The following is a 27,622-nucleotide window of genomic DNA, read 5'->3' on the forward strand; positions in this document are numbered from 1 at the left end:
TCAGGCTGGATGACCCCCTCAGGCGCCTGCAGCCTGGACCTGTTCATGGTGAGTTTGGCCAGACCCAGGAGTAGGTCCTCCTCCCTCCCCACCCCTCTCCGCACTGGGTGGCAGTACACCAGGAGCTGAATCCCAAAGAAGACTTTGAGGGCTGGATTTTCTTGAGAATCCCAAAATATGGATAACATGCTAATGACAATGGCAACAATTTTAGACCTTAAAGATATGGAAGCTCACCTTAGCCAGGTTTTATTTTAAATATGTTTATTGAAATGTTTTTCATTATAAACAAAAGAATATAAAACAATTAATTCAAGTTACAATGACAAAGAACACAACAAACAATCAAAAGCACTAATTAACTTACCCCCCCCCCCCCCCCCCCCCCGCAACATTAAACTAAACCCCTTAACAGCTGACAGTGACAAACTCTTTAAAAAAGGAAATGAATGACTGCCATCTTAGGTAGAATCTACCTAAGGTGTACTTCACAGGGCGACATGGTGGCACAGTGGTTAGCACTGCTGCCTTACAGCGCCAGGGACCCAGGTTCAATTCTGGCCTTGGTTGACTGGAGTTTGTCCATAATCCCCGTGTCTGCGTGGGTTTCCTCCGGGTGCTCCGGTTTCCTCCCACAGTCCAAAGATGTGCAGGTTAGGTGGATTGGCTATGATAAATTCCCCCTCGGTGTGAAGGTTGGGTTATGGGATTACGGGGATAGGACGGGATGGATGGGTGAGTGGACACAGTGGGCTACACAGCTGGCTTATAATGCAGAACAAGGCCAGCAGCGCGGGTTCAATTCCCGTACCGGCCTCCCCGAACAAGTGCCGGAATGTGGCGACTAGGGGCTTTTCCATTTTATGACAATAATCGATTATTATTATTATTCTATGGGTAGAGTGCTCTTTCGAATGGGCGGTGCAGATTCGATGGAATGAATAGCCTCCTTCTGCATTGTAAAGATTCTATATCTAGTCCATATGTTTTTTTTGTATCTATTCCATATCTTATCAAATGTAAGTACGACATGAGATCACCCAACCAAGCCAAGGCAGTGGGTGGAATAGGAGGTCTCCACCCAAACAGAACTCGTCTCCGAGCTATTAATGAGGCAAAGACGAGGACATCTGCCTTCACCCCCGTCTGCAGCACCGGCGAGTCTCACACCCCGAAAATGGCCACCAGTGGACATGGCTCCAGATCAACATTGACTATCTCTGACATGGTGCTAAACAAAGAGATCCAAAAGCTGACTAACTTGGGACAAGACTAGCACATATGAATGTGGTTAGCCGGCCCCCGAGAACAACACTCACACCTGTCCTCCACCCCTGAGAAAAAAACGAAAGCTAGATATGACAAGGTGAAAACGTAGCATTCCCAGATAGGCTCCACTCCCCGGGGGTGGGGGAGGGGGGGGGGGCAGGGGTGGGAGTGGGGGGGGTTTACTGGGAAGTATTCGCTCTTATCCAGATTCAACCTATACCCAGAGAAGGAGCCAAAGCTCCCAAGAATCGTCATTATCTCATCCATAGTGGATACTGAGTCTGTAATATAAAGAAGCAGTAAGAAGTCTTACAACACCAGGTTAAAGTCCAACAGGTTTGTTTCGAATCACTAGCTTTCGGAGCGCAGCTCCTTCCTCAAGGGAATGGAAGGAGCAGTGCCCCGAAAGCTAGTGATTTGAAACAAACCTGTTGGACTTTAACCTGGTGTTGTAAGACTTCTTACTGTGCTCACCCCAGTCCAACACCGGCATCTCCACATCATAAAGAAGCAGGTCATCCGTGTACAAGGACACCCTTTGCTCCGCCCCTCTCCGATTTATCACCCTTCACTTACTGGAAGATCTAAGCATGATGGCAAATAGTGGCATTGGCAGCCTGCTTCATTACAACCTTACTTAAAACACTATGCATATTTATTCCACGTTATGAACAATATCGCGGCATCTGAACCCGTGAGAAGTACAGGCACAATTTGTATCCGCATCTGCTGTCTTTCCCCGAATGTACCTGCAGCCACGCATTAAAATAAGTTCTATCATTGTTCCAGTCACTGGCTGCTGGGATGCATATCCCGTCAGTAAAATTATATAAAGCCCCATAGTTCTAGCTACGTTCATCCTGTGTTAGTTGTGAAATAAGTGACGTTCCTGCGCTATTATGTGCTTGTCGTTGTTCTGAGAGCTCAAGAGCCATCACGAGCCCCCACAGCTGAAGTAGCCGCTGTCGTTCCATCCTTTTGAATGTTTAATCTGAAAATTTAAAGGAAAGGGTCCTGGTCGTCGCCAGATGTTATGTTTTGTCCGTATAAAGTTTTTCTTGTATGGGCCGAACACGTCTGTTATTCAAGGGTTAATAGTTCTCATTTTTACAATCTTTTCATACCTATTTTCCTTGTGGTACCTGATTCTGTTGCGCTAGAACCTGATCCTGACGTGCTTGTGCGTGTTTAGTCAGTTACCTTAATATAACCCGTATCCTCTCCCCAACTATCTCAAATTACTGAAGCTACTGCAAAGCTTGTTCCACTTGCTGTTACTTGTAAAGCAAAACACAAAAGATCCATTCTGCTTGGGACAGAGTGGGTTAACTAATCTGAATATATCAAACAATTCAAACGTTAAGGTTTGTAATTCCCAATTAAAAATACATCTTCAGCTGCTAACAAACAAGGTTCAATTCTCTGCTGCTTTGAAAAGGGGTGGAGTAAGAGTTCTCCACCAGATGTCATTTTGTCACCACCGTTCTTTTGTTTAAACAAGAAATATGATCATGGACCTATTTTATTTACCCATCTGTCCTTTACACGTCTTTCTGCAATCTCAGAATTATTCCTTCTGCGTTGTGTCAGGGAAGTTTTAACCCTGGACTAATCCAACACTGGATTGGTCATCTGCATTTCAACTGTCTCAAATTCCAATGAACCCTATCAAACTAATATTTTCTTATTCTTACATACGTGAATTTGTATCTTGATTAAAATTCCTCATGTGTATCAAAAATACCCTGCAATCGTCAGTAAACATAGAGTTAGATTGATAACTTTTGAAAAGAAAGATTTGTCAATTACATTTCAGTTTGTTATCGGTTTGACTCAAACCATTCAAACTATGATCTCAAAATCACAATGTCAGACGACACACAAACATCACCACACTCACACTTCAGTGCTTTGACTAAAATTAATTTGGTAAACATCCGTGTAGTTCCTGTTCTAAACTTCCAAATTATAAACTCAAGGTTACTTCCCAGAAGATAAACCTTAGCAGAGATGTACGAACATCCACAAATCAAACACACACATTCTCACAACTCGCAAATATCACGGTTAACTGTTAGCCTTCTCTCACGGCTACAGATTCTTAAGGAGACAGAAATTTCACAATCGCTTAATTAAAATACTAAACAAGGGCCTCCATTTGCCTTCATCATAAAACTTTTATTAATTTGATTCCATTCCAGTCAATTTCCAATGATTGATTTTATAGGCATTAGCTCTGTTAAGAGATGGGTTTTTTTGGACAATTTAGAGCAGATTAACTGTCTGCTGAAATGGTTAATTTTCCTACAGAACCTAAAGGGGCGGAGAATGGGCGGAGAAACTTGGAACGCCATTGCGTCCCTTCACATAACCTAAAGATTTATTTTGTTCTTTCCTTTAATTTTACTCAAATTTTTTTCTTGTTCTTTGAACTGATTTCAATTTCCAAAGTTCGCTACTTAACCAGTGTTTGAAAGAAATCTTACTAGTTTTCTTTAAACTCAAATGAATTGAATTACTGCTGATTTATGAATTTATCTCGGAGGCACTGGCCTGGACGACTTGAATGGCTTAATCTCAAACTCAAATCCAATCTTCCAAATTTGAAACACTCTGAATTTCATTTGGACAGGGAGCCATTTGTTACGTTTCTAACCTTCATCTTCTATTTACTTTACTCCTTTTTTGTTTTGGGAGGGGGTCAGCTGCGGTATACAGCAAAGCTAAGGGGGATCTGTCATCCCCTGATATTTCTGAAAAAAAGCTTATTGAGCTTTCCAGCCCTTTTTACTGTGCAGAGTGTCTATTGAAATCCACCCGGCTTCCATATTTTATCAATTGGGTTACAACGCTTCTGGGTGAGGAAAAGGGGCATTGTACCTTCCCCTCCTCATTCCTTAATGACTCCGAGGTCTGTATTTTGGATTTGGCTTTATTTGAGTTTCCTTCTTTTTCTTTTTGACATGCCTTTTTAATCTAAATGGTGATGGAAGATCTAAACTTTGTGCGAATTCGGGGCATCCCCCTTCCAGGAAACCTCACCACTCAATAAAGTTCAAATTGGATCTAATCAACTTATCGGTAAACTTTTGTTCTAGCTGCCAAATGGCACATCGGGGACCATTTTACTTGTCATGACTGGGACTAGAACCGTCAGGAATCTACTCTCAGAGGTCTTCTCTTACTCGAACGCAACTTGTAGTAGACACGTCTCTTGGCTTTGTCAGATCACAAGTCAGTCACTTACTTATCACAAACCTATAAGCACTTTCAGACAATACCCGACACGCCTACGTCTCTTAACGAACTACCCACCACTGTTTGATTACTGGCCAGACCCTGTTCACAGGTTCGGAATTCGTCAGCCGCTGAATACCGTCCGGTCCCCAGGATAAGTTTATACTCATAATGAGTAACTGTACTCACCCGGGTCTCTGACGATATCGGGCGACTGAAGAATCCGAGTCATGGCACCAAACTGTTAGCGGGAGAGGATCTCAAAGAAATCACTCAACGCCCACGGCCACTGGTCCTCGCATCAAACGGTTTATTTCGCCGGCGGGGAGATGACGTCTGTTAAAGTCCCAGACCATCTCTCCACCGAACAAAGGAAAACATCCATTCTTATACATTTTCTAAACACCTACACAGCCCAGTTCGGCTGGACCTTGTCCAACAATACTGATTATACGTTAATTACATTAGTTATATCTCTAATTAAATTTGACATTACGTAAAGTGGGTTGGTACCTGACCAGCCCCTGACTTCATACAGGCAGCTCAGCCAGTGGGTACCTTTTGTCTAAAAACCTTCTTTCTAAATCTGACTTCAACAGTGCCTGAATTCAAAGCAATTGTGCAAACACTAGCAGTGGAGACCCTATATAATATCCAAATCCCTTTATAAACTTTTGTCCATACCAAGCCTCCCATGAATCGCAAAGAGATACCCCTATCAAATGCCTTTTCAACATCTAAGGAAGCAATCATCTGTGGATCAGGCACTGTAGAGGGGGAGAGAGCATTAAGACGATGTACATTGGCTGACAATTGCTGACCCTTGACGAAGCCTGCCTGATGTTCTGAGATCACCTCTGGGAGGCAGGACACTAACTGCAGTGTCAACACCTTTCTAAGTAACTTAGCATTTAAAAGCGAAATAGGTCGGTATGACCCGCATTCTGGAGAGTTCTTGGCTGGGATTCTCCGAGCCCACGCCGCGTCGGAGAATCGCCGGGGGGTGGGGGCGATAATCCTGCACGCCGCTCCGACGGCAAGCGGCGATTCTCCGTGCTTGATGGGCCGAGTGCCTGCCGAGTTCCGCCAAGTCCTGCCGGCGTGGTTCACATATGGCCCCACCCGGCAGGACCTCGGCGTTCTGGCTGCGGGGGCCATCCTGGTAGGGGGCGGGGGGATCCAACTCTGGGGGGGGGGGCCTCCACGGTGGCCAGCCTCGCGACCGGGGGCAACACACTCAACAATACAAGGCTCAACAGAGATGCCAGGAGGCAGCAGCTCCAGAGATCACAAGACACCAGAAATGGCGGCAAAGGACAGGAGCGGCGAGCGAGCAGGACAGCGGACCCACGACCACTCCCGAGAGCGGGAGACAGATGACCCGAAAAACAAGCTCTCCCCCAGCCCGCCATTGGATGGATGAAAGATATTCCTCACGAGGAAACTGAAAGATATGAAGGAGGAGTTAAGGACGGAAATCAAAGCGGCGGTCAAGGTGGCAGTGACGAAAGCGCTGATCACCATGCAGGTGGCCCTCGACAAAATGGGAAAGAGGCTAGAGGCCCAGGGGAACACGTTAAAGGAGCTGGAGAAAGCCTCGATGGAGCAGAGTGACCAGATCATCGCCCTGGACGCCATAATAAAGAGGTTGGTAGCGACCCAGGGGGTCCTGAAGGGGAAGGTGGAGGACCAGGAAAATTGGTCAAGACGTCAGAGCATCAAGATAGTGTTCCTGCCAGAAGGAACCGAGGGTGTGGCCCAGATGCTGGGGAACCTGGTGGGGAGAGGCAGCTTCCCCAACCCACCGGAGATTGACAGGGCCCATAGGTTACTCTGGCCGAAACCCAAGGCAGGGGAACAGCCGAGGGCGATCATTGCCAGGCTTCACCGGTACCAAGACCGGGAGAGAATCCAACATTGAGTCAGGCAAATGAAGGCCTGTAGCTGGGAAGGAGACAGGATCAGGGTGTACCAGGATGTTGGGGCAGATCTGGCAAAGATCCCACAGTCCAAAGATGTACAACTAGGTGGTTTGGCCCTGAGTGTCCAAAAAGGTTAGGTGGGGTTACTGGGATATGTCAGGGGAATGGACCTAGGTAGTGTCATGATATCCAGATCAGCATATCATGGTGCATATCATGGTGCAATCACACACACACTGATAGACAGGCAGTTGGACCAACCAGCACACACATAACATCGCAGCCAATCACCAGTGAGAGCACACGCACTATAAAACAGGGAACACCACAGTTCCCGCTCATTCTACCAGGAGATAGCTCAGAGCACAGAGCTCACAGCACGCACACTCAGACATAGACCATGTGCTGAGTGCCTCGCTAAGATAGTGAGAGGGCTGGGTCCACAGGTTAGCTGGTAAAGCACGTACCCAAGCCAGCAGTTAGTTGTAACCGTTGTCAAGACAATAAAACAGAGTTGTACCATCTCCAGCCGTGTTGGATCATTTGTGCATCAGAACACCCAACACGACAGGTAGGGCACTCTTTCGGAGGATGTGTAGACTTGATGGGCTGAATGGCCTCTTTCAGCACTGTAGGGGTTCTATGACTACCAAAAACTACAAAAATACAAATGCTAAAGGGTCATGGACAGATGAATCTGCGGCAGGCAGGTTGGTGAGGATGGGGGTCCAGAAAATTGAAACAAAGGAGATAGATTAAGGGCTTGCCCTGTCCAATCAGGGCATTGGCTTTGTAACTTTTAAGAATGGAATAAAAAATTTAAAAGTTTTTTTTATAAAACCTTTTGAAGTATATGTGCTCTCAATGTCGTAGCCGACCTGTGGAGATGCCCATTCAGTTACTGAGCTGTGTAACTGACAAACAAGCAAATTAATTTGAATGGTGGTGACCCAATCGTTTTACCTCTTTAAGAGGACAATGAAGTGAAACTGAAATTAAATTGAGCGGCAGCAACGGAGAGATGGCCGCCAGTAAACACGTCTTAACCCTGAGCGAGGATTTAACCTGCTCCGTCTGCCTGTCTCTGTTTGTGGAGCCGGTGCGGCTGGACTGTGAGCACAACTTCTGTAAATCCTGTATCCAGAAGTGTTGGGAAAACCAAGGGGAGGAGGTTTCCTGCCCGGAATGCCGCGCGGTTTCCCCCCAGAGAAAATGCACCAGTAACAGGGTGTTGGGCAACCTGTGTGAGAAATTCAGGCAGCTGGAGCTGACACTGGAGCCAGAGGCGGTGGTCTCTCGGTGTGAGGAACACGATGAGAAGCTGAAACTGTTCTGTGAGGACGATCACACCCTGATCTGTGTGATTTGCAGAGATTCCCCCGCACATTCCCAGCACAGCTTCCTGCCCGTGGCGGATGCAACGAGAAAGTACAAGGTAAGGGAGAGGTGATGGATATTTTCCAACTCTCACCCTGCTGCCTGTGTGTATTGTGGGTGGTGCCTCTTCCACACAGATGGAATCATTCATGGACAGGTGCTTGTAACATATCCAGTATTCCCAGGAAAACTCAGCCTATGGAAGTCACCTTGCAGCCTTCGGAATCACACAAGTTATATATGTGCCCTTTCAGGCAGCGAATTCCAAACTTCCAACCCTATGGGTGTAAAAGCTTTTCCTCACGTCCACCCTACATCTCCTGCCCCTGGTCTGTATCCTCCTGTAATCTCAGGCTATCACGCTCACTATTTACCACCCCAACCATTTTCATATCATCCGCAAACTTCACCAACCCTCCTACATTCATATATATATCACAAACAGCAGGGGCCCCAACACTAATCCCTGCAGGACCCCACTGAACACAGACTTCCAGTCAGAAAAACACCCATTGACCATCACTCTGCTTCCTGCTACTCTGCCAATTTTGGATCCAAATTTCCTTGGATTCCATTACCTTTGCTAAGTCTCCCATGTGGAACCTTCTCAAAAGCCTTGCTGACAACCATGTCAACTACGTCAAATGCATTTCCCTCATCTACACACCTGGGCCGGGATTCTCCCCTACCTGGTGGGGCGGGGGGTCCCGGCGGGATGGAGTGGCGGGAACCACTCTGGCGTCGGGCTGCCCCAAAAGGTGCGGAGCCCACGCCGGAGTGGTTGGTGCGCCGCCGGCTGGCTGGAAAGGCCTTTGGCGCCACGCCAGCTGGGGCCAAAGGGACAGCGCTGGGCGGCGGAAGTCCGCGCATGCGCGGGAGCGTCAGCGGCTGCTGACATCATCCCCGCGCAGGGGGAGGGGGTGTCACTTCCGCATCGGCCGTCGCGGAGGCTGTGGCCGAGGTGGAAGGAAAAGAGTGCTCCCCATGCACAGGCCTGCCTGCGGTTCGGTGGGCCCCGATTGCGGGCCAGACCACTGTGGGGGCCACATCGCCCCGCGCCCCCCCCCCCCAGCACCCTGGAGCCTGCCCGCGCCGCCAGGAAGGTAGGTGGTTTGATTCACGCTGGCGGGACTGGCATTCCAGCAATGGAACTTCGGCCCATCGCGGGCCGGAGAATCGCCGGGGGGGGGTTCGGTGCCGGAGAATTCGGCGGGGGCGGGATTCATGCCGCCCCCCCCCCCCCGGGCAATTCTCCGACCCAGCGGGGAATGGGAGAATCCCGCCCCGTGTCACCTCTTCTCAAACTTCAATCAAGTTGATCAGACATGACCTTCCCTTAACAAAACCAGGCTGATTGTTCTTGATTAATCCCTGCCTCTCCAAATGCAGATTAATTCTGTCTCTCAGAATTGCTTCCAATAGTTTCCTCACCACTAAGGTTAGATTAATTGGAATTTGTGGCGGGTGTAAATCGCTGCTCTGGCATTTAGATGATTCTATTTTGGCTTGTTTACAAAATATTTTGGTCAACCGCTGTGCTCCTTGAAGTTGGGTATAAATTTCCTATATAATCCGCACATGCCCAGGAACCTTAATCTCCCATTTGGTGTTGGGAATGGGGAAATTTAGTAACCTCTTTACCTTGCCATTCTGTGTACCACTCTCTTTCCCTGTCCCACAACATGCTCACTTTTGCTTTGACAAACTTTCTTTTGCCAAATTGATGTCTAAATCGACCAATTGCAGTGTTTGAATAACTTCCCTAATTGTTCCACGTGTTACTGCAAACTACTACATCGTCCAACTAGAGCACACAGTTAGACATTCCAGCCACATGGTAGCACAAGTGGATAGCATTGTGGCTTCACAGCGCCAGGGTCCCAGGTTTAATTCCCCGCTGGGTCACTGTCTGTGTGGGGTCTGCACGTCCTCCCCGTGTGTGCGTGGGTTTCCTCCGGGTGCTCCGGTTTCCTCCCACAGTCCAAAGCTGTGCAGGTTAGGTAGACTGCCCATGATAAATTGCCCTTAGTGACCAAAAAGGTTAGGAGGGGTTATTCGATTGTAGGAATATGGTGGAAGTGAGGGCTTAAATGGTTGGTGCAGATTCGATGGGCCGAATGGCCTCCTGCACTGTATGTTCTATGTTCAGCCACTACGTGTTACATAAGCCGTTGGAATGTTGCTGGTACATTTTTAAATCCAAACGGAATGACACTGATACAATTCCCTTGGAGTCACAAAGGCAGATATCTCCTTAGCCCTGGGCATTAACAGAACCTGCCAATGCCTGTTCTTTTTTTTTAGGTAAATATTTGCCAGGAATAAGGCACTCCCTATCCCAACGACACAATCCTCCAACCTTGGAATCAGATACAAATCTGTTTTGGTGATGGCATTGACGTCCGGTATAGTTCTAGGCAGAACTGGGTTGTCCCATCTGGCTTGGGCACTAACACATCTGCCAAACTCAAAATACCGCTACTCGGCTCAATTACATGAATTTCCAACATGTATTGGATTTCTGCTTCAAGCTGAGTTTGTTTTTGTGGGTGATTGTTTTATCGCGTTCGAGTCCCCTATGTATACATCATAGAATTGAATCGTAAAAACACTACAGTGCAGAAGGGGGCCATTCGGCCCATTGAGTCTGGACCGATCCTTTGAAAGACCACCCCGACTTGGCCCACTCCCCCACATTATGCCCATAACCCTACCTAACCTACACATCTTTGGACACTATGGGAAATTTAGCATAGCCAGTCCCCCTAACCTGCTCATCTTTGGACATTAGGGGAAATTTAGCATGGCTAGTCTGCCAAACCTGCACATGTTTGGCCTTTGGGAGGAAACTGGAACACCAGGACGAAATCCACGCAAACACTGGGAGAAAGTGCAAACTCCACACTGTTACAATACCCGGGGCGAGTGAGTCAGTTCCAGCACACAGACCCCGGAGTCCCAATATAAGTGAACTTTAACCAACTGTTTATTTGTAACGAGAGTAAAAGATGAACATACAAAGGAAATAATTGAACAATGGTCTACCAGTCTACCTGTTCCCAAAACCCCGTCCCACCTTCCACCCAGACACACATATGACAGATACATTATAAAGGGGTAGGGGAAGGATTAAGATAATGGGAATTGAAGGTAAAGGTTTGAGATTAATCTTCGCTGTTGTGGCCTCTATGGGCGCTGGTTTTCTCTGGACATGACCCTTTGGGAATCATACAAGAGATTCAGGTCGGTGCATTTCTGACCTTCGACCACCAGATGGAGCCTCTGCCTCCCTGAGATATTACTGGAGCTTTGAACCTGAGATATCAGACTTTTCCGTTTGCCTGAACTCCGAAACCTTGGCTGTATGATGAAGAGAGTTCTCAGTTTGGGCTTTTCCCAGCCACTCAGACATGGTGAGAAACTGCTTGCAGCTTTTCACTGCAGAAGATCCCTTCACAGATCTAACTGCTGTCTTCCAAATTAGAATGGCTTCACAGGTCTGAACGGGAGTGAGGGCAGTAAGAGTGCCTTCCAGCTGCTTCCTGCCTGTAGCTTCTCACAGAACTCAGGACAAAATGGAGCTCTTCCCATTACCCGCCTTTCTTCCTGGAAGATTCTGAATGGCTCCACCAATCGCAAGCACCAGCAAGAGATGGCTTAGAATTCCAGACACACTGATTGTCTGCTGGCCAAGTCCATCAAACTGACATCATGGGCTCTGCCACAGAACTTAAAAGGAGAAATCCTGGTCAGTCCATTAGGAGTGTTTCAGTTTTGCCTGAGGCCTGTCATTTTAATCAAATGCTCGTGTGGCAGCAAGAACTGTGGATGAAAGGCAGTCAGCAGGACAGAAAATAAAAAGGAAACACAACTATAAGTTTTACAACAGTACCCTAACAAAGGTGGAAGTGAAGGCTTAAGTGGGTCGGTGCAGACTCGATGGGCCGAATGGCCTCCTTCTGCATTGTATGTTCTATGTTGTAACACAGTCACCCAAGACCGGAATTGAACCCAGTTCCCTGGTGCTGTGATGTAGCAGTGCCAACCACTGTGCCACCATGATGCAATGCACCTACAATTCTGCTTTTGCAATATCCTTAAAATCTTTTTGTTACTCTTTTAGGAAAACTCAGTTTCTAACTGTTCCAGCCTTACTGTATTTGTTAGTCATACCACAGGAGGGTCACTGTGAACTGTCAGCGTCTTCTCCTCACTCTTACTATCTCTGTCCACCTGACATACTGCTTCCTTCCTGTCTTCCTCCCTATGATATTTTTTCAACAGATTTAGTGGCATAATCCTTCTCGCTACAATCTGGAGCATCTATTTGGTGAGTCACCACACTCCACCTCCTAAATACCTTTTTATAGGGGCTACTTAATTTCACTTTCAGAGGTTTGCCCTGTAACAGCAACAATATTAGTACCTCATCCCCAGCTGGAATCTTCTGGATCTGGCATGTTTGTCTGCCCACTTTTTCATTCTATCTCCAGAAACCTTGAAATGCTCTCAGGCTACCTGACCAGCTCCTGTGAGTGTTTCCAGAAACGTGGACACATAGACACACAGATTTGTTTGAGAATCTCTGGTGGCAAATAGTAAAAAATCCAGGGCAGGATTCTCCGAAACGGCGGCTAAGTGTTGACGCCAGTTTAAACACCGGAGCGTTTCACGCCGGCGTCAACAGGCCCCTTGGCCCAGCGATTCTGCGGCCCACTGGGGGCCAGCAGGGCGCCGGAGTGCTTCGCACAGCTGTGGCTGCCGATACGGGGCTCTGCACTTCCAGCCGCGGGTCCGCGCATGCGCGCAGTGGGTGCCTGAGGCGGCGGCCCCGCGCAACATGGCGGACCCACACAGCGGACAGGCCCTCACAATATATGGCCTCCCCCGAGATGTGCGCACCGGCCAATCGGAGGCCACTGATCGCGAGGCCTGAAGGCCCCCCACACACCCCGGTGACGGATCCCCCCACCAGGGCGGCCGCGGACTGAGTCCGCAGCTGCCACCCCGAGTGCCCGTCGGATGGAACCATGAGTGAACCACGCCGGTCCCCGGAGAATCACGGGAGCGTCGGCGGACCTGATCGCGGCTCTGACGCCCATTCCCCGACCCCATGCCGAGTGCGATTGCGGCACGGAGGCTCGGAGAATCCTGCCCCTTTTCTTTTGTCCCAATCTCGTGGATATTAATGGCAATAGACCCGAATCATGATTTTGAGGGTCTAATGATATCTCTCCAAAGCTCCCAGAGTTTGTGGATGATAAGCCGTTGATTTAAGTTGTTTGATACCAAAACCACAAATTATGCCCTGGAAAATTTTAGACAAAGTTAGAATCCTGGTCATCTTGTACTTCTGAGGGCCGGCCATAGCGTATGAAAAACTGCGTTAACGTTTCCATGACGACCTTATGATGCCCTGCCTTTGTTTTAGGCAATGGTCCTACACAGTCTACCAATACTTCACAAAATGGTTCTTCAAACACTGGTATGGGCATTAAAGGTGCTGATTTAATCTCATATTGCGGTTTACCTCATACCTGACAGGTATAGAATCATTGAACCATAGAATTTACAGTGCAGAAGGAGGCCATTCGGCCTAGCGAGTCTACACCGGCCCTTGGAAAGAGCACCCTACATAAGCCCACACCTCCACCCTATCCCCATAACCCAGTTACCCAACCTAATCTTTTTGGACACTAAGGGCAATTTAGCATGACCAATCCACCTAACCTGCCTATCTTTGGACTGTGGGAGGAAACGGGAGCACCCGGAGGAAACCCACGCAATAAGGGGGAGAACGTGCAGACTCCGCACAGTCACCCAAGTGGGAATCAAACCCGGGACCCTGGAGCTGTGAATCGACAGTGCTAACCACTGTGCTACCACGCCACCCCTACCGTGCGGATCTACAGAATCACACTACATTCTTATGCAGTCCTGGCTTGGAAAAATGTCTGTTGACTGATGTCTGAGGTTTGCGAATTCCCACATGTCCTGCCCTTGGAATCTCGTGCTATCTGCAGTACTTCCCAAGATATTTGGGCGGTACCACGATCTGATGAACAACCATCCATTCCTCGTCCAAAAGTCTGATGATGTCTCCATTTCCTCATCAAAACTCCATCCTTAACATAATAGCACTCTGGAACCCACTCAGCCCCAACTTCTGTGAGAGCTGACTGTGTTAATCTACGTGACTCTGGGCCTATCTCCTGGGCCTCAGTTAATGAAGTACTAACAAATACTTCATCCTCAAGGACTCATCCTCAAGGATTGTTTCAGCTGCTCTTAACATTTGATTGTGGCATGACTTTAATTTCTGGTGATGAACTTTGTTTAGCCATTGCTCTGATCACCACACATGACACAAAAATATCTGGAAACTGTTCTGTCCCCTTATCCTCCCTCGGATGCTCTGTAATTCCACAAAATTCACTCTACTCTATCCACTGGTTACTTCTTAACCACCCTGACCACTATTGGTCCTGACAATAAATCACACTCCAATTGTACCTTATACAATGTAACAGGGATATAATCTCCACATCACATTCACTAACCCCTTACCTTGCATTGAACTCTCCAGTGCGAATTTGCGTAGCACCTGTGTCACTTAAAATAGTTTTGGGTTCGGCCACATCATTTGAGGAAAATGGGTGGCCTTCCCCTTAGACAAGAGCCCTGCACATCTCTCATCAACATCATTCATCACACCTGCTCCCACAGCAGAGTTTACCTCAGGTCTCCTAGGTCTAGCTATAGCTATAGCCTGCCCTGTTGTATTCTCCACTTTTTTTCCCTTTTCAGGATCCTCCTTCTGAATCCCAACAATTGCCATGGGCTTTCCTCAACTTCTAACCAGCTGAACGAACGTGACTCACTTTATTGCATTGGTAACACCTAGGCCTTCGAGTCTCACCTCTTATTTTACCCCATGTCACGTTTGCTGTGGGGCTACTAATAGAGGATTGGATCACGCCAAACTGAAGGGTTGGGGAAAATGCAGTACCACTTATAAAGGGGAAATCATAAAATAGCAAACACCTTTTCTGTTTATGGATGGGCAGTCCTGTTTGTAAAAGTCTGCAAAGGTTTCCAATTAACTGCATAGCTCACATAAGTAAGGCAACACAACATAACCAGTGTCCAGTAAAAGACTCCATCCTCAGTGTGTGATATAACAGCAGACATGACAATGAATCGTGCTGAGATCTGATTCCATTTTTAGGACCAACTGAAATTATCCTTGGATTCCATGGAGAATGAAAAGAAAAATCAAAGTGAATTAAAACAGCAGCAGAAGATGAAGATTTCAGAATTGGAGGTGAGGATTACTTCAATTCCTTTTAAACACTGAAACCCTTTAACAACCCGCTGTTTAAATGATCTCTCTCACTATCATAGAAGCTCACTGGATCCCTGGCGCTAGGCATCTCTGCACAATTTGCTAAAATCCATCGATATCTTGAAGACAAAGAGAAACATTTAATCGAAAAGCTGAGGCGACAAAAGGAGAAAGATCTGCGAGCAATGGAAGAGAATCTGAGAAGAATTGAAGAGGAACTGGCCTCACTTGAGGAGACGATATCCAATATTTCTGTAGACATCAAGCAACAAGACAATGTCTCCTTTCTTCAGGTGACCCTTTATAACCCAGTCCTCAAATTGTTGGCGTAATTGTAAATAACAATTTATGATCGAAAATACAATAGTTGAACTCCAATGTTTTGTTCAGAAGAATGCTGAAAGGTAAGGTGAGATGCTGTTCCTCGAGCTTGCATTGAGCTTCATTGGAACAGTTCAGCAGACCAAGGACAGAAAGATTGGAGTGAGAGGAAAGTGGAGAATTAAACTGGCCAAAGGCACAAGAGATCAGGGTGGGAATAGGGTGGAGAATTGGCATGATACCGACAATACATTCAGGGTCATGCAGACTGGTTGTGCTGCACAACGGGGTCACCCGATCTGCATTTGTAATGGGGGAGACTACGTCGGGAACAGTGCATCTTAAATTGAAAAAAAGTGCAAGGAACATAGAACATTACAGCGCAGTACAGGCCCTTCGGCCCTCGATGTTGCGCCGACCTCGGAAACCACTCTAAAGCCCATCTACACTATTCCCTTATCGTCCGTAATAGAACATAGAACACAAATCGCCATGTCGCTTGGTAGGAGTTTTTGAGGACATTGTTGGTGACCGGAGATGAGGTAAAAGATGTTTCAACTCCTACGCTTGCATGGAAAGGTGTTGAAGGGAGGGAGAAAGAAGGTGTTAAGGCTGACTGAGGAGTGACCTGTTGTTCGTCAGTCCCATGGGGGCTGGTCCTGAGATCAGTGACCTATTGGGGACAGTCCCATGGGGGCTGGTCCTGAGATCAGTGATCTATTGGGGTCCGTCCCATGGGGGCTGGTCCTGAGATCAGTGACCTATTGGGGTCTGTCCCATGGGAGCTGGTCCTGAGATCAGTGACCTATTGGGGTCTGTCCCATGGGAGCTGGTCCTGAGATCAGTGACCTATTGGGGTCTGTCCCATGGGGGCTGGTCCTGAGATCAGTGACCTATTGGGGTCTGTCCCATGGGAGCTGGTCTTGAGATCAGTGACCTATTGGGGTCTGTCCCATGGGAGCTGGTCCTGAGATCAGTGACCTATTGGGGTCTGTCCCATGGGGGCTGGTCCTGAGATCAGTGACCTATTGGGGTCCGTCCCATGGGGGCTGGTCCTGAGATCAGTGACCTATTGGGGTCTGTCCCATGGGGGCTGGTCCTGAGATCAGTGACCTATTGGGGTCAGTCCCATGGGGGCTCGTCCTGAGATCAGTGAGCTGATAGGACACTGGGCTTTCAAAGTTTTCAGCATCCATGGAAACCTTGTTGAGACTAAATGGTGGGGGAGGAGGGGGGGGGTGAGGTGAATAGAGATGTGTGATTGCAATCGCATCAGTGGAACTAGTCAGCGAAAACTCCACCCAGATCCCTTCACATTTTACTCAAATATCTGATTCTACATAATTGAAAATTACAATGTAAATAGCACTGTGTATATTTATTAAAGTGTTTCTAATTATCTCCTGCAGGAACTGAAAAGGTTGAAAGAATGGTGAGTGTCGAATCTAAACTCTCACAAAGTTTTATACGATGCTCAGTCTATATTTTATTATGATCCCATCCAAGCCCCAACAGTGTCTAGGATACTGGACAGAAACCCCAATATTTTCTTTTCTTTTTGGAAGACTGTGAGGGGAGGATACCTCACTCCAGGAGTGATTGCACAAAGAAATATGGGTCTGGATTCCCCGCTGCCCAACTCCGTCATCGGGAACGGCATTGGAGCGGAGAACAGCTCCCCATGCCGAAATCGCAGCAGGCGCCGGTTTGACGGTGGGTCACGATGCTCCATCACCTCCAAAGCGGCGTCATTGCGCCGAGTACAGTTGCAACCACGTTCGCATCTCATTAGCGGGCCCACCCGCGATGCTCCGCCTCTGGTGGCCCGAGTTCCCGACGGCGTGGAGCACGTGTGGTCACAACAGTCGTGAGCCTGGCGTGGTGGCAGCGGAGAAGATCGGGCGTACGGACAGTGTCGAGCATCCCCATACGTCGCCGACAGTCGTGTCGCTGGCCGGGGGCTTGTGCCAGGGTTGGGAGGAGTAGTGAGGGGTGGCCGGGAGGTGGGCTGTGGGTTCGGGGTGGACGGATATGAGGCCCAGCACAACCAGCTCCATCCTTTCAGGCGTGATCGGTGCGTGTGTGTGTGTGGGGGGGGGGTTGTAAGTGTACGCGCGGCTGCAGCTTGTCAGCCCTGCTCATGTCCAGTGCGGACCTGGCAATTCTCCCAACGTTTTTCACGTGTTCCGCGGGTGTTTCACACGGTGGCGGTGCTAGCCCCTCACCGGTAGTGGAATCGGTGTGGGTGTGGCACCGATTTTTCCGTCGTGGAACACCACAGATCCACCATTGTCATTAGCACTTAGCCGCAGGAACGGAGAATCCAGCACATGGTATTTTAAAACCATATTAAAACATCCTTAACATCACACCAGAAAATAGCATACAATTACCCCTTAAATAATACCACTCAATACAGTGAATACAACACCCTTAACTGCTATCTTTATTCCCACTAAAACAAGAAAAAACACATTGGCTCTCAATCCACCATCAAAATACCTTTCACATTCAGGAGTACCTGCTTTACAGAGATGTCTGGATAATCCACTTTGAGAAAGAAAGATCTTTTGACACTGCTATAATGAAAAGATCTGACTCCTATCAGAACCATGCAGAAACTCTGGCTGTATTTCTTCAAAAGCTGTTCGCCTTCCAAACCACAATGCTCCTCTGTCTGCAGACATATCTTTTAACTGAACTGCAGAAAGCGAACTGCTTGACTTCTGTTCACACCTTTATCTAGCCCACAACTGAACCTGCATTCTGCAAACTGCCTGATACCTTCACTCCACCCAGTAATGACATCATCTTACCAAGCTCAAATCTAATTACCTCCCCAGGGAATCCCCTTAATCCAAACAAAACTGCATTAGCCCAAGCTTTTTACGATGCCTGAATTGCAACCTTGGCCCCAAAAAACTTTGGGCGGTATTCTCCCCCCACGCACGCCGGGTGGGAGAAAAGCCGGGGCGCCGCGTGAGTCGTGCCTTGCCACCCCGACACCCGCACGTGATTCTCCCACCCCCCCAAACCAACGCCGCGAGAATCGCGCCGGGCCGCTCGGAGAATCTCCGCTCCCCGTTTGCAGCGATTCTCTGGCCCGGATGGGCTGAGCGGCCGCTCCAACACGACAGGTTCCCTCTGGCGCCATCCACAACTGGTCGCTGCCGGCAGGAACTGTGCGGGAACGCTGGGGGGGGGCGGCCTGTGGGGGGGTGGGAGGGTGAGGGGGGTTCCTTCACCGGGGGGGGGCTCTGATGGGGACTGGCCCGCGATCGGGGCCCACCGATTGGCGGGCCGGCCTTTCTAAAGGAGGACCTCCTTTCCTCCGCCGCCCCGCAAGATCCACCCGCAATCTTCTTGCGGGGCGGCTTCGGGGAAAATGGCAACCGCACATGCGCAGGGGACGTCATTTATCCGACGCCGGGCGCGTCATTTACGCCACGCCACTTGTTACGCGGCGGCAAGGCCCAGCCCGCGTAAATGACGCGACCCCGCTCCTAGCCCCCCGGGGACGGGAGAATAGGGGGCTGGGAGCGGGCTCCCTTTGGGAGAATCGCGCCCATTGTCTTTCAAACTAGGATTTACTTTGAAACATGACTGGAGCAGTCACACCCCAAGATTTTAACCCTTACTGTACCAAATACCTGTATCACAATACATCTGAACTTCCTGCATTCATCACCGTAGGCAGCAGGGAGTGATTAATAAATCCATAGGGGCTGTTTAGCACAGGGCTAAATCGCTGGCTTTGAAAACAGACCAAGGCAGGCCAGCAGCACGGTTCAATTCCCATAACAGCCTCCCCGAACAGGCGCCGGAATGTGGCGACGAGGGGCTTTTCACAGTAACTTGATTTGAAGTCAACTTGTGACAATAAATGATTTCATTTCATTTCATTCATTTCATTTCAATTGCATTTACACAGGTATCTGGATGAAGAGGAGGATGGGGAAGGTGCAGAGAGACGTGAAGAGGACAACAATGAAAAAGAAGTTGCATGGGAGGATTTAGAAATTGAATACAGTGAAGCTGCAGGAATTGAATACGGTGAAGCTGCAGGAATTCTGGTGTCTGCAGGACAGAAATTCGCAGGATTTCGAGGCCCGTTACTATACACAGTGTGGAAGGAAATGAAACAGATCATCACTCCCGGTAAGAAACCCCACAGCTTGGAATTCACTTTCTGTCGAGTTTCCTGGTCTCTCACCCCCACGCTCTGGAAGGTGCTGCCTGTTACTGGGTACAGATCACTGGGCCAGCAGCATCAGGTACCTCACCCCAAGGACAGTTCTTTCTGTGAAATCTGAGATTTAGTCACTCAAACATGAGGGGCTCAGAACTTCATTTTATCCAAATTCTCAGATTTCCAGTGAGACTCTGGGATGGATTCTCCGGTCCCCCAGGCGAGTGCTTCTTGGAGGCGCGCCGTTCACTTGAGCAGCATTCTCCTCAATGGGATTCCCATTGAAGCCACCCCACGCTGCCAGGAAACCCGGGTCTGGGGTGCTCTGCCAGAGGGAAAAAAGAATCCCAAAAATCGGATTCTGACCACCGTTTGATCATCATCCCAGTGAGAGTCCTAACTGTGTTCCCTCATCAGGACTCATTGGGCGACGGTTATCAGATTACATCTCTCTAATATCTTATTAAAAATAAATTTAGAGTACCCAATTCATTTTTTTCCAATTAAGGGGCAATTTAGCGTGGCCAATCCACCTAGCCTGTACATCTTTTGGTTGTGGGGGCGAAACCCACGCAAATACGGGGAGAATGTACAAACTCCACACAGACAGTGACCCAGAGCTGGGATCGAACCTGGGACCTCGGCGCCATGAGGCAACTGTGCTAATCAATGTGCCACCGTGCTGCCCACATTTCTGTAATATCTGTTCACTGCACACACTGGAGTCTGGGAATATATCTGACTGTACACCGTACCCAGTCTGTAATATCTGTTAACTGTACACACTGGAGTCTGGGAATTTATCTAACTGTACACTGTACCCAGTCTGTAATATCTGTTGACTGTACACACTGGAGTCTGGGAATATATCTAACTGTACACTGTACCCAGTCTGTAATATCTGTTGACTGTACACACTGGAGTCTGGGAATATATCTAACTGTACACCGTACCCAATCTGTAATATCTGTTGACTGTACACACTGGAGTCTGGGAATATATCTAACTGTACACCGTACCCAGTCTGTAATATCTGTTCACTGTACACACTGGAATCTGGGAATATATCTAACTGTACACCGTACCCAGTCTGTAATATCTGTTCACTGTACACACTGGAGTCTGGGAATATATCTAACTGTACACCGTACCCAGTCTGTAATATCTGTTCACTGTACACACTGGAGACTGCGAATATATCTAACTGTACACCATACCCAGTCTGTAATATCTGTTCACTGTACACACTGGAGTCTGGGAATATATCTAACTGTACACCGTACCTAATCTGTAATATCTGTTCACTGTACACACTGGAGTCTGGGAATATATCTAACTGTACACCGTACCCAGTCTGTAATATCTGTTCACTGTACACATGAGTCTGGGAATATATCTAACTGTACACCGTATCCAGTCTGTAATATCTGTTGACTGTACACACTGAAGTCTGGGAATATATCTAACTATACGCCGTATCCAGTCTGTAATATCTGTTCACTGTACACACTGAAGTCTGGGAATATATCTAACTATACGCCGTATCCAGTCTGTAATATCTGTTCACTGTACACACGAGTCTGGGAATATATCTAACTGTACACCATACCCAGTCTGTAATATCTGTTCCCTGTACACACTGGAGTCTGGGAATATATCTAACTGTACACCGTACCCAGTCTGTAATATCTGTTCACTGTACACACTGGAGTCTGAGAATATATCTAACTGTACACCATACCCAGTCTGTAATATCTGTTCACTGTACACACTGGAGTCTGGGAATATATCTAACTGTACACCGTACCCAGTCTGTAATATCTGTTCACTGTACACACTGGAGTCTGGGAATATATCTAACTGTACACCGTGCCCAGTCTGTAATATCTGTTCACTGTACACACTGCAGTCTGTGAATATATCTAACTGTACACCGTACCCAGTCTGTAATATCTGTTCACTGGACACACTGGAGTCTGGGAATATATCTAACTGTACACCGTACCCAGTCTGTAATATCTGTTCACTGTACACACTGGAGTCTGGGAATATATCTAACTGTACACCGTACCCAGTCTGTAATATCTGTTCACAGTACACACTGGAGTCTGGGAATATATCTCACTGTACACCATACCCAGTCTGTAATATCTGTTCACTGTACACACTGGAGTCTGGGAATATATCTAACTGTACACCGTACCCAGTCTGTAATATCTGTTCACTGCACACACTGGAGTCTGGGAATATATCTAACTGTACACCGTACCCAGTCTGTAATATCTGTTCACTGCACACACTGGAGTCTGGGAATATATCTAACTGTACACCGTACCCAGTCTGTAATATCTGTTCACTGTACACACTGGAGTCTGGGAATATATCTAACTGTATACCGTACCCAGTCTGTAATATCTGTTCACTGTACACACTGGAGTCTGGGAATATATCTAACTGTACACCGTTCCCAGTCTGTAATATCTGTTCACTGTACACACTGGAGTCTGGGAATATATCTAACTGTACACCGTACCCAGTCTGTAATATCTGTTCACTGTACACACTGGAGTCTGGGAATATATCTAACTGTACACCGTACCCAGTCTGTAATATCTGTTCACAGTACACACTGGAGTCTGGGAATTTATCTAACTGTACACCATACCCAGTCTGTAATATCTGTTCACTGTACACACTGGAGTCTGGGAATATATCTAACTGTACACCGTGCCCAGTCTGTAATATCTGTTCACTGTACACACGAGTCTGGGAATATATCTAACTGTACACCGTGCCCAGTCTGTAATATCTGTTCACTGTACACACGAGTCTGGGAATATATCTAACTGTACACCGTGCCCAGTCTGTAATATCTGTTCACTGTACACACGAGTCTGGGAATATATCTAACTGTACACCGTACCCAGTCTGTAATATCTGTTCACTGTACACACTGGAGTCTGGGAATTTATCTAACTGTACACCGTACCCAGTCTGTAATATCTGTTCACTGTACACACTGGAGTCTGGGAATTTATCTAACTGTACACCGTACCCAGTCTGTAATATCTGTTCACTGTACACACTGGAGTCTGGGAATATATCTAACTGTACATCGTACCCAGTCTGTAATATCTGTTCACTGTACACACGGGAGTCTGGGAATATATCTAACTGTACACCGTACCCAGTCTGTAATATCTGTTCACTGTACACACTGGAGTCTGGGGATATATCTAACTGTACACCGTACCCAGTCTGTAATATCTGTTCACTGTACACACTGGAGTCTGGGAATTTATCTAACTGTACACCGTACCCAGTCTGTAATATCTGTTTACTGTACACACTGGAGTCTGGGAATATATCTAACTGTACACCATACCCAGTCTGTAATATCTGTTTACTGTACACACTGGAGTCTGGGAATATATCTAACTGTACACCGTTCCCAGTCTGTAATATCAGTTCACAGCACACACTGGAGTCTGGGAATATATCTAACTGTACACCATACCCAGTCTGTAATATCAGTTCACAGCACACACTGGAGTCTGGGAATTTATCTAACTGTACACCGTACCCAGTCTGTAATATCTGTTCACTGTACACACTGGAGTCTGGGAATTTATCTAACTGTACACCGTGCCCAGTCTGTAATATCTGTTCACTGTACACACGAGTCTGGAATATATCTAACTGTACACCATACCCAGTCTGTAATATCTGTTCACTGTACACACTGGAGTCTGGAATATATCTAACTGTACACCATACCCAGTCTGTAATATCTGTTCACTGTACACACTGGAGTCTGGGAATTTATCTAACTGTACTTCGTACCCAGTCTGTAATATCTGTTCACTGTACACACGAGTCTGGAATATATCTAACTGTACACCGTACCCAGTCTGTAATATCTGTTCACTGTACACACTGGAGTCTGGAATATATCTAACTGTACACCGTACCCAGTCTGTAATGTCTGTTCACTGTACACACTGGAGTCTGGGAATATATCTAACTGTACACCGTACCCAGTCTGTAATATCTGTTCACTGTACACACTGGAGTCTGGAATATATCTAACTGTACACCGTACCCAGTCTGTAATGTCTGTTCACTGTACACACTGGAGTCTGGGAATATATCTAACTGTACACCGTACCCAGTCTGTAATATCTGTTCACTGTACACACTGGAGTCTGGGAATATATCTAACTGTACACCATACCCAGTCTGTAATATCTGTTCACTGTACACACTGGAGTCTGGGAATATATCTAACTGTACACCGTACCCAGTCTGTAATATCTGTTCACTGTACATACTGGAGTCTGGGAATATATCTAACTGTACACCGTACCCAGTCTGTAATATCTGTTCACTGTACACACTGGAGTCTGGGAATTTATCTAACTGTACTTCGTACCCAGTCTGTAATATCTGTTCACTGTACACACGAGTCTGGAATATATCTAACTGTACACCATACCCAGTCTGTAATATCTGTTCACTGTACACACTGGAGTCTGGGAATATATCTAACTGTACACCGTACCCAGTCTGTAATATCTGTTCACTGTACATACTGGAGTCTGGGAATATATCTAACTGTACACCGTACCCAGTCTGTAATATCTGTTCACTGTACACACTGGAGTCTGGGAATTTATCTAACTGTACTTCGTACCCAGTCTGTAATATCTGTTCACTGTACACACGAGTCTGGAATATATCTAACTGTACACCATACCCAGTCTGTAATATCTGTTCACTGTACACACTGGAGTCTGGGAATATATCTAACTGTACACCATACCCAGTCTGTAATATCTGTTCACTGTACACACTGGAGTCTGGGAATATATCTAACTGTACACCGTACCCAGTCTGTAATATCTGTTCACTGTACACACTGGAGTCTGGGAATTTATCTAACTGTACACCGTACCCAGTCTGTAATATCTGTTCACTGTACACACTGGAGGCTATACACTGTAAACACTCAGCAGTATTTTCTGATATAGAAATTATGTGCTAGGTGCCAAGTCAATTTACAGACATCAGGTCTTAACCTGTATTCATCCACCTTCCTCTGTCTAAAATATTTAACATGACGTCTCTTTAATTTTCCGCAGTTCCAGCCTCACTGACCCTGGACCCAAACACAGCGCATCGTAGCCTCGTCGTCTCTGAGGACCGGACCAGTGTGACTCACGGCGACACGGAATTACAGATTCCTGATAATCCGGACAGATTTGACACGTGTTCCTGTGTCCTGGGGTCACAGGGATTCACATCAGGGGAACATTACTGGGAGGTGGAGGTCGGGGACAAGATTAACTGGGATGTAGGTGTGGCCAGAGAGTCAGCCAATAGGAAGGGAGGGATAACACTGGGTCTTGACCATGGTTACTGGGCAGTGTTGCTGAGGAATGGGAATGAGTACACAGCTATCGAAAGCCCATCAGTCCCCCTGATTCCTGGTGCAAATCCCAGGACCATCGGAGTTTTCCTGGACTATGAGGGAGGACAGGTGTCCTTTTACAATGCCGATGACATGTCCGTTCTCCACACTTTCACTGACACCTTCACTGAGAAACTCTTCCCTTATTTTTGGATTGGATTCTGTGCAGATGAGAATGCTGCTCCTCTCAAACTGCGTCATTTTGAACCATAGATTCCTAAACCCGTGTCCCAGTCTAATGGGAAATGGGGCTGAGGAGGTAGGGGAGATGGACCTTTGTTTCCAGGTAGGGTGGAGATTTTGGTAGGCAGAATCTTTATTTGTGATCAAGCAATTTTATATCCAAGATCTATAATAAACAGTCGACCGGGTCCTCTGATGCCAACAGCGGTGAACATTGAGATGTCCGCCATTGTTTCAGTTCAGTATCCAGTGGAATTCCAGACCACCGCACTGGGGAGTAATGGGTTAATGAATAAGTTAATGAAACCGTGATGTTAATGAAAATGTGATATCTGTAGTCCCATTGAGCCAGGAACAGAATCGTGTGTGACCTGAACATCATGTTCACATCCTGACGCCTTTGCAAATGGTTCTGAATAAAAGGTTCAAAGTTGAATTTAATAAACTATCTCAAATCTGTTGGAAGGACCCAAGACCCATCAAGATTAGATTATCATAGATTATCATAGAATTTACAGTGCAGAAGGAGGCCATTCGGCCCATCGAGTCTGCACCGACTCTTGGAAAGAGCACCCTACCCACGGTCAACACCTCCATTCTATCCCCATAACCCAGTAACCCCACCCAACACTAAGGGCAATTTTGGACACTAAGGGCAATTTATCATGGCCAATCCACCTAACCTGCACATCTTTGGACTGGGAGGAAACCGGAGCACCCGGAGGAAACCCACGCACACACGGGGAGGATGTGCAGACTCCGCACAGACAGTGACCCAAGCCGGAATCGAACCTGGGACCCTGGAGCTGTGAAGCAATTGTGCTATCCACAATGCTACCGTGCTGCCCTATAAAGCTTGGGTGGTGAATGAAAGTTCACTAAATAGATCATAGATCATAGAATTTACAGTGCAGAAGGAGGCCATTCGGCCCATCGAGTCTGCACCGGCTCTTGGAAAGAGCACCCTACCCAAGGTCAACACCGCCACCCTATCCTCATAACCCAGTAACCCCAACACTAAGGGCAATTTTTGGACACTAAGGGCAATTTATCATGGCCAATCCACCTAACCTGCACATCTTTGGACTGTGGGAGGAAACAGGAGCACCCGGAGGAAACCCACGCACACACGGGGAGGATGTGCAGACTCCGCACAGACAGTGACCCAAGCCGGAATCGAACCTGGGACCCTGGAGCTGTGAAGCAATTGTGCTATCCACAAGGCTACCATGCTACCCCAAAGCGAGGCTCCAGCACCAACAGCCACTAAAACAAACACATAACCTCCCGGGATATTTACATTATGATGGGATGATTTGCATTGTCTGGAACTGAGAATGTTGCTCCGTTTACCTGGATACTTATCCCAGTATTGTTCTGCTCGTTAATCTCCAGGGCAGGTCAATGCTTAACGGTGAGACTGAACCCATCGTCCCAACTGACACTCCAATAACACCCCCCTGACACAGCTGCCTATACCCTCGTCCTCTTGAGCAGATGCTGGGAGGTTAGCACTGATTCCCACTGTCCTCCCAGGAGTCTCTTATTTCTACTGAATCTGAATAGCGCTGTTCCTTCCGGAATCTGCTGTCCGGTATGGGACTGAAATGTCCCACCGGGCACAGCTGGTTTTGAGTGATTGGAGACTGGAGGCTGGGCAAGGTATCTTGGGAGACAAGGCTGCTGTTAGGGTTGCTTTTCCAGCCCCGAGATTTGGAAACTTCTGACAAAAGCATCACTAATGGGACTTCTCCTGTGTTTGAGGTACTTGATCATCTAAATCTCTGCTTCACCTCGGAACACAGCTGCTCAGTAAACCATGACTTTAGTCTTGGGTATGAGATCCTGGTTTTCAAATACTTCCCCCCCCTTCCCCTCCCCCCCCCTCCCCCCGCCACCACCCCGCCCCGCTGATAGCAGATTGGAGGAAATGGTGGAATTCATCATCTCAAGGTATGGAAAAGGATCCCCATTTTCCAGGATCTCTCCATTGGTTTGAGTCGTCTGGTTGGGGCGGAGCATGGGTGTGGGGGGGGGGGGGGGTGATGGAGGAGTGGCAGGGGGTGGGGGGAGCAGCAGGGGCACGCCAATAGGGTGGGGAGGAGCGGCGGGGATGCAGTGGGGCCATGGGGGTTGGGAGACGGGGCAGTTGTCCTGCTCTGGGAGCTGAGTGGATGTGGACCTTTTCCAGGTGTTTAGCCAAAGGCCTGTTTTCTCATTCACTTCAGAGAAGGAATTGACAGCTGGGTTTCTGAGCGAGCGCACCGACACCAACGTCACCTGCCCCCCCCCCAGTCACTCAGTAACCA

General features: G+C 47.6%; 1 protein-coding gene across 1 annotated transcript; it reads left to right on the forward strand.

The window, feature by feature from the left end:
- Positions 1–7,423: 7,423 nt before the first annotated feature.
- LOC140390216 (zinc-binding protein A33-like) lies at positions 7,424–25,758 on the forward strand. Its single transcript, XM_072475186.1, has 6 exons — positions 7,424–7,863; positions 15,034–15,129; positions 15,210–15,443; positions 16,881–16,903; positions 19,403–19,629; positions 24,802–25,758. Exons 1-6 carry the CDS (start codon positions 7,450–7,452, stop codon positions 25,341–25,343), a joined length of 1,536 nt encoding a protein of 511 aa, XP_072331287.1. The 5' UTR covers positions 7,424–7,449; the 3' UTR covers positions 25,344–25,758.
- Positions 25,759–27,622: the final 1,864 nt, after the last annotated feature.

Source organism: Scyliorhinus torazame, chromosome 14, assembly GCF_047496885.1.
Source record: "Scyliorhinus torazame isolate Kashiwa2021f chromosome 14, sScyTor2.1, whole genome shotgun sequence".
In the NCBI taxonomy this organism is placed as follows: Eukaryota; Metazoa; Chordata; class Chondrichthyes; order Carcharhiniformes; family Scyliorhinidae; genus Scyliorhinus; species Scyliorhinus torazame.

Excerpts from the sequence above, each read along its gene's own strand:
- LOC140390216 (XM_072475186.1), top strand. The coding sequence starts at position 7,450 with ATGGCCGCCAGTAAACACGTCTTAACCCTGAGCGAGGATTTAACCTGC. Across the intron at positions 7,864-15,033 it reads ATGCAACGAGAAAGTACAAG|GACCAACTGAAATTATCCTT; the intron begins GTAAGGGAGAGG and ends TTCCATTTTTAG. Across the intron at positions 15,130-15,209 it reads TGAAGATTTCAGAATTGGAG|AAGCTCACTGGATCCCTGGC; the intron begins GTGAGGATTACT and ends TCACTATCATAG.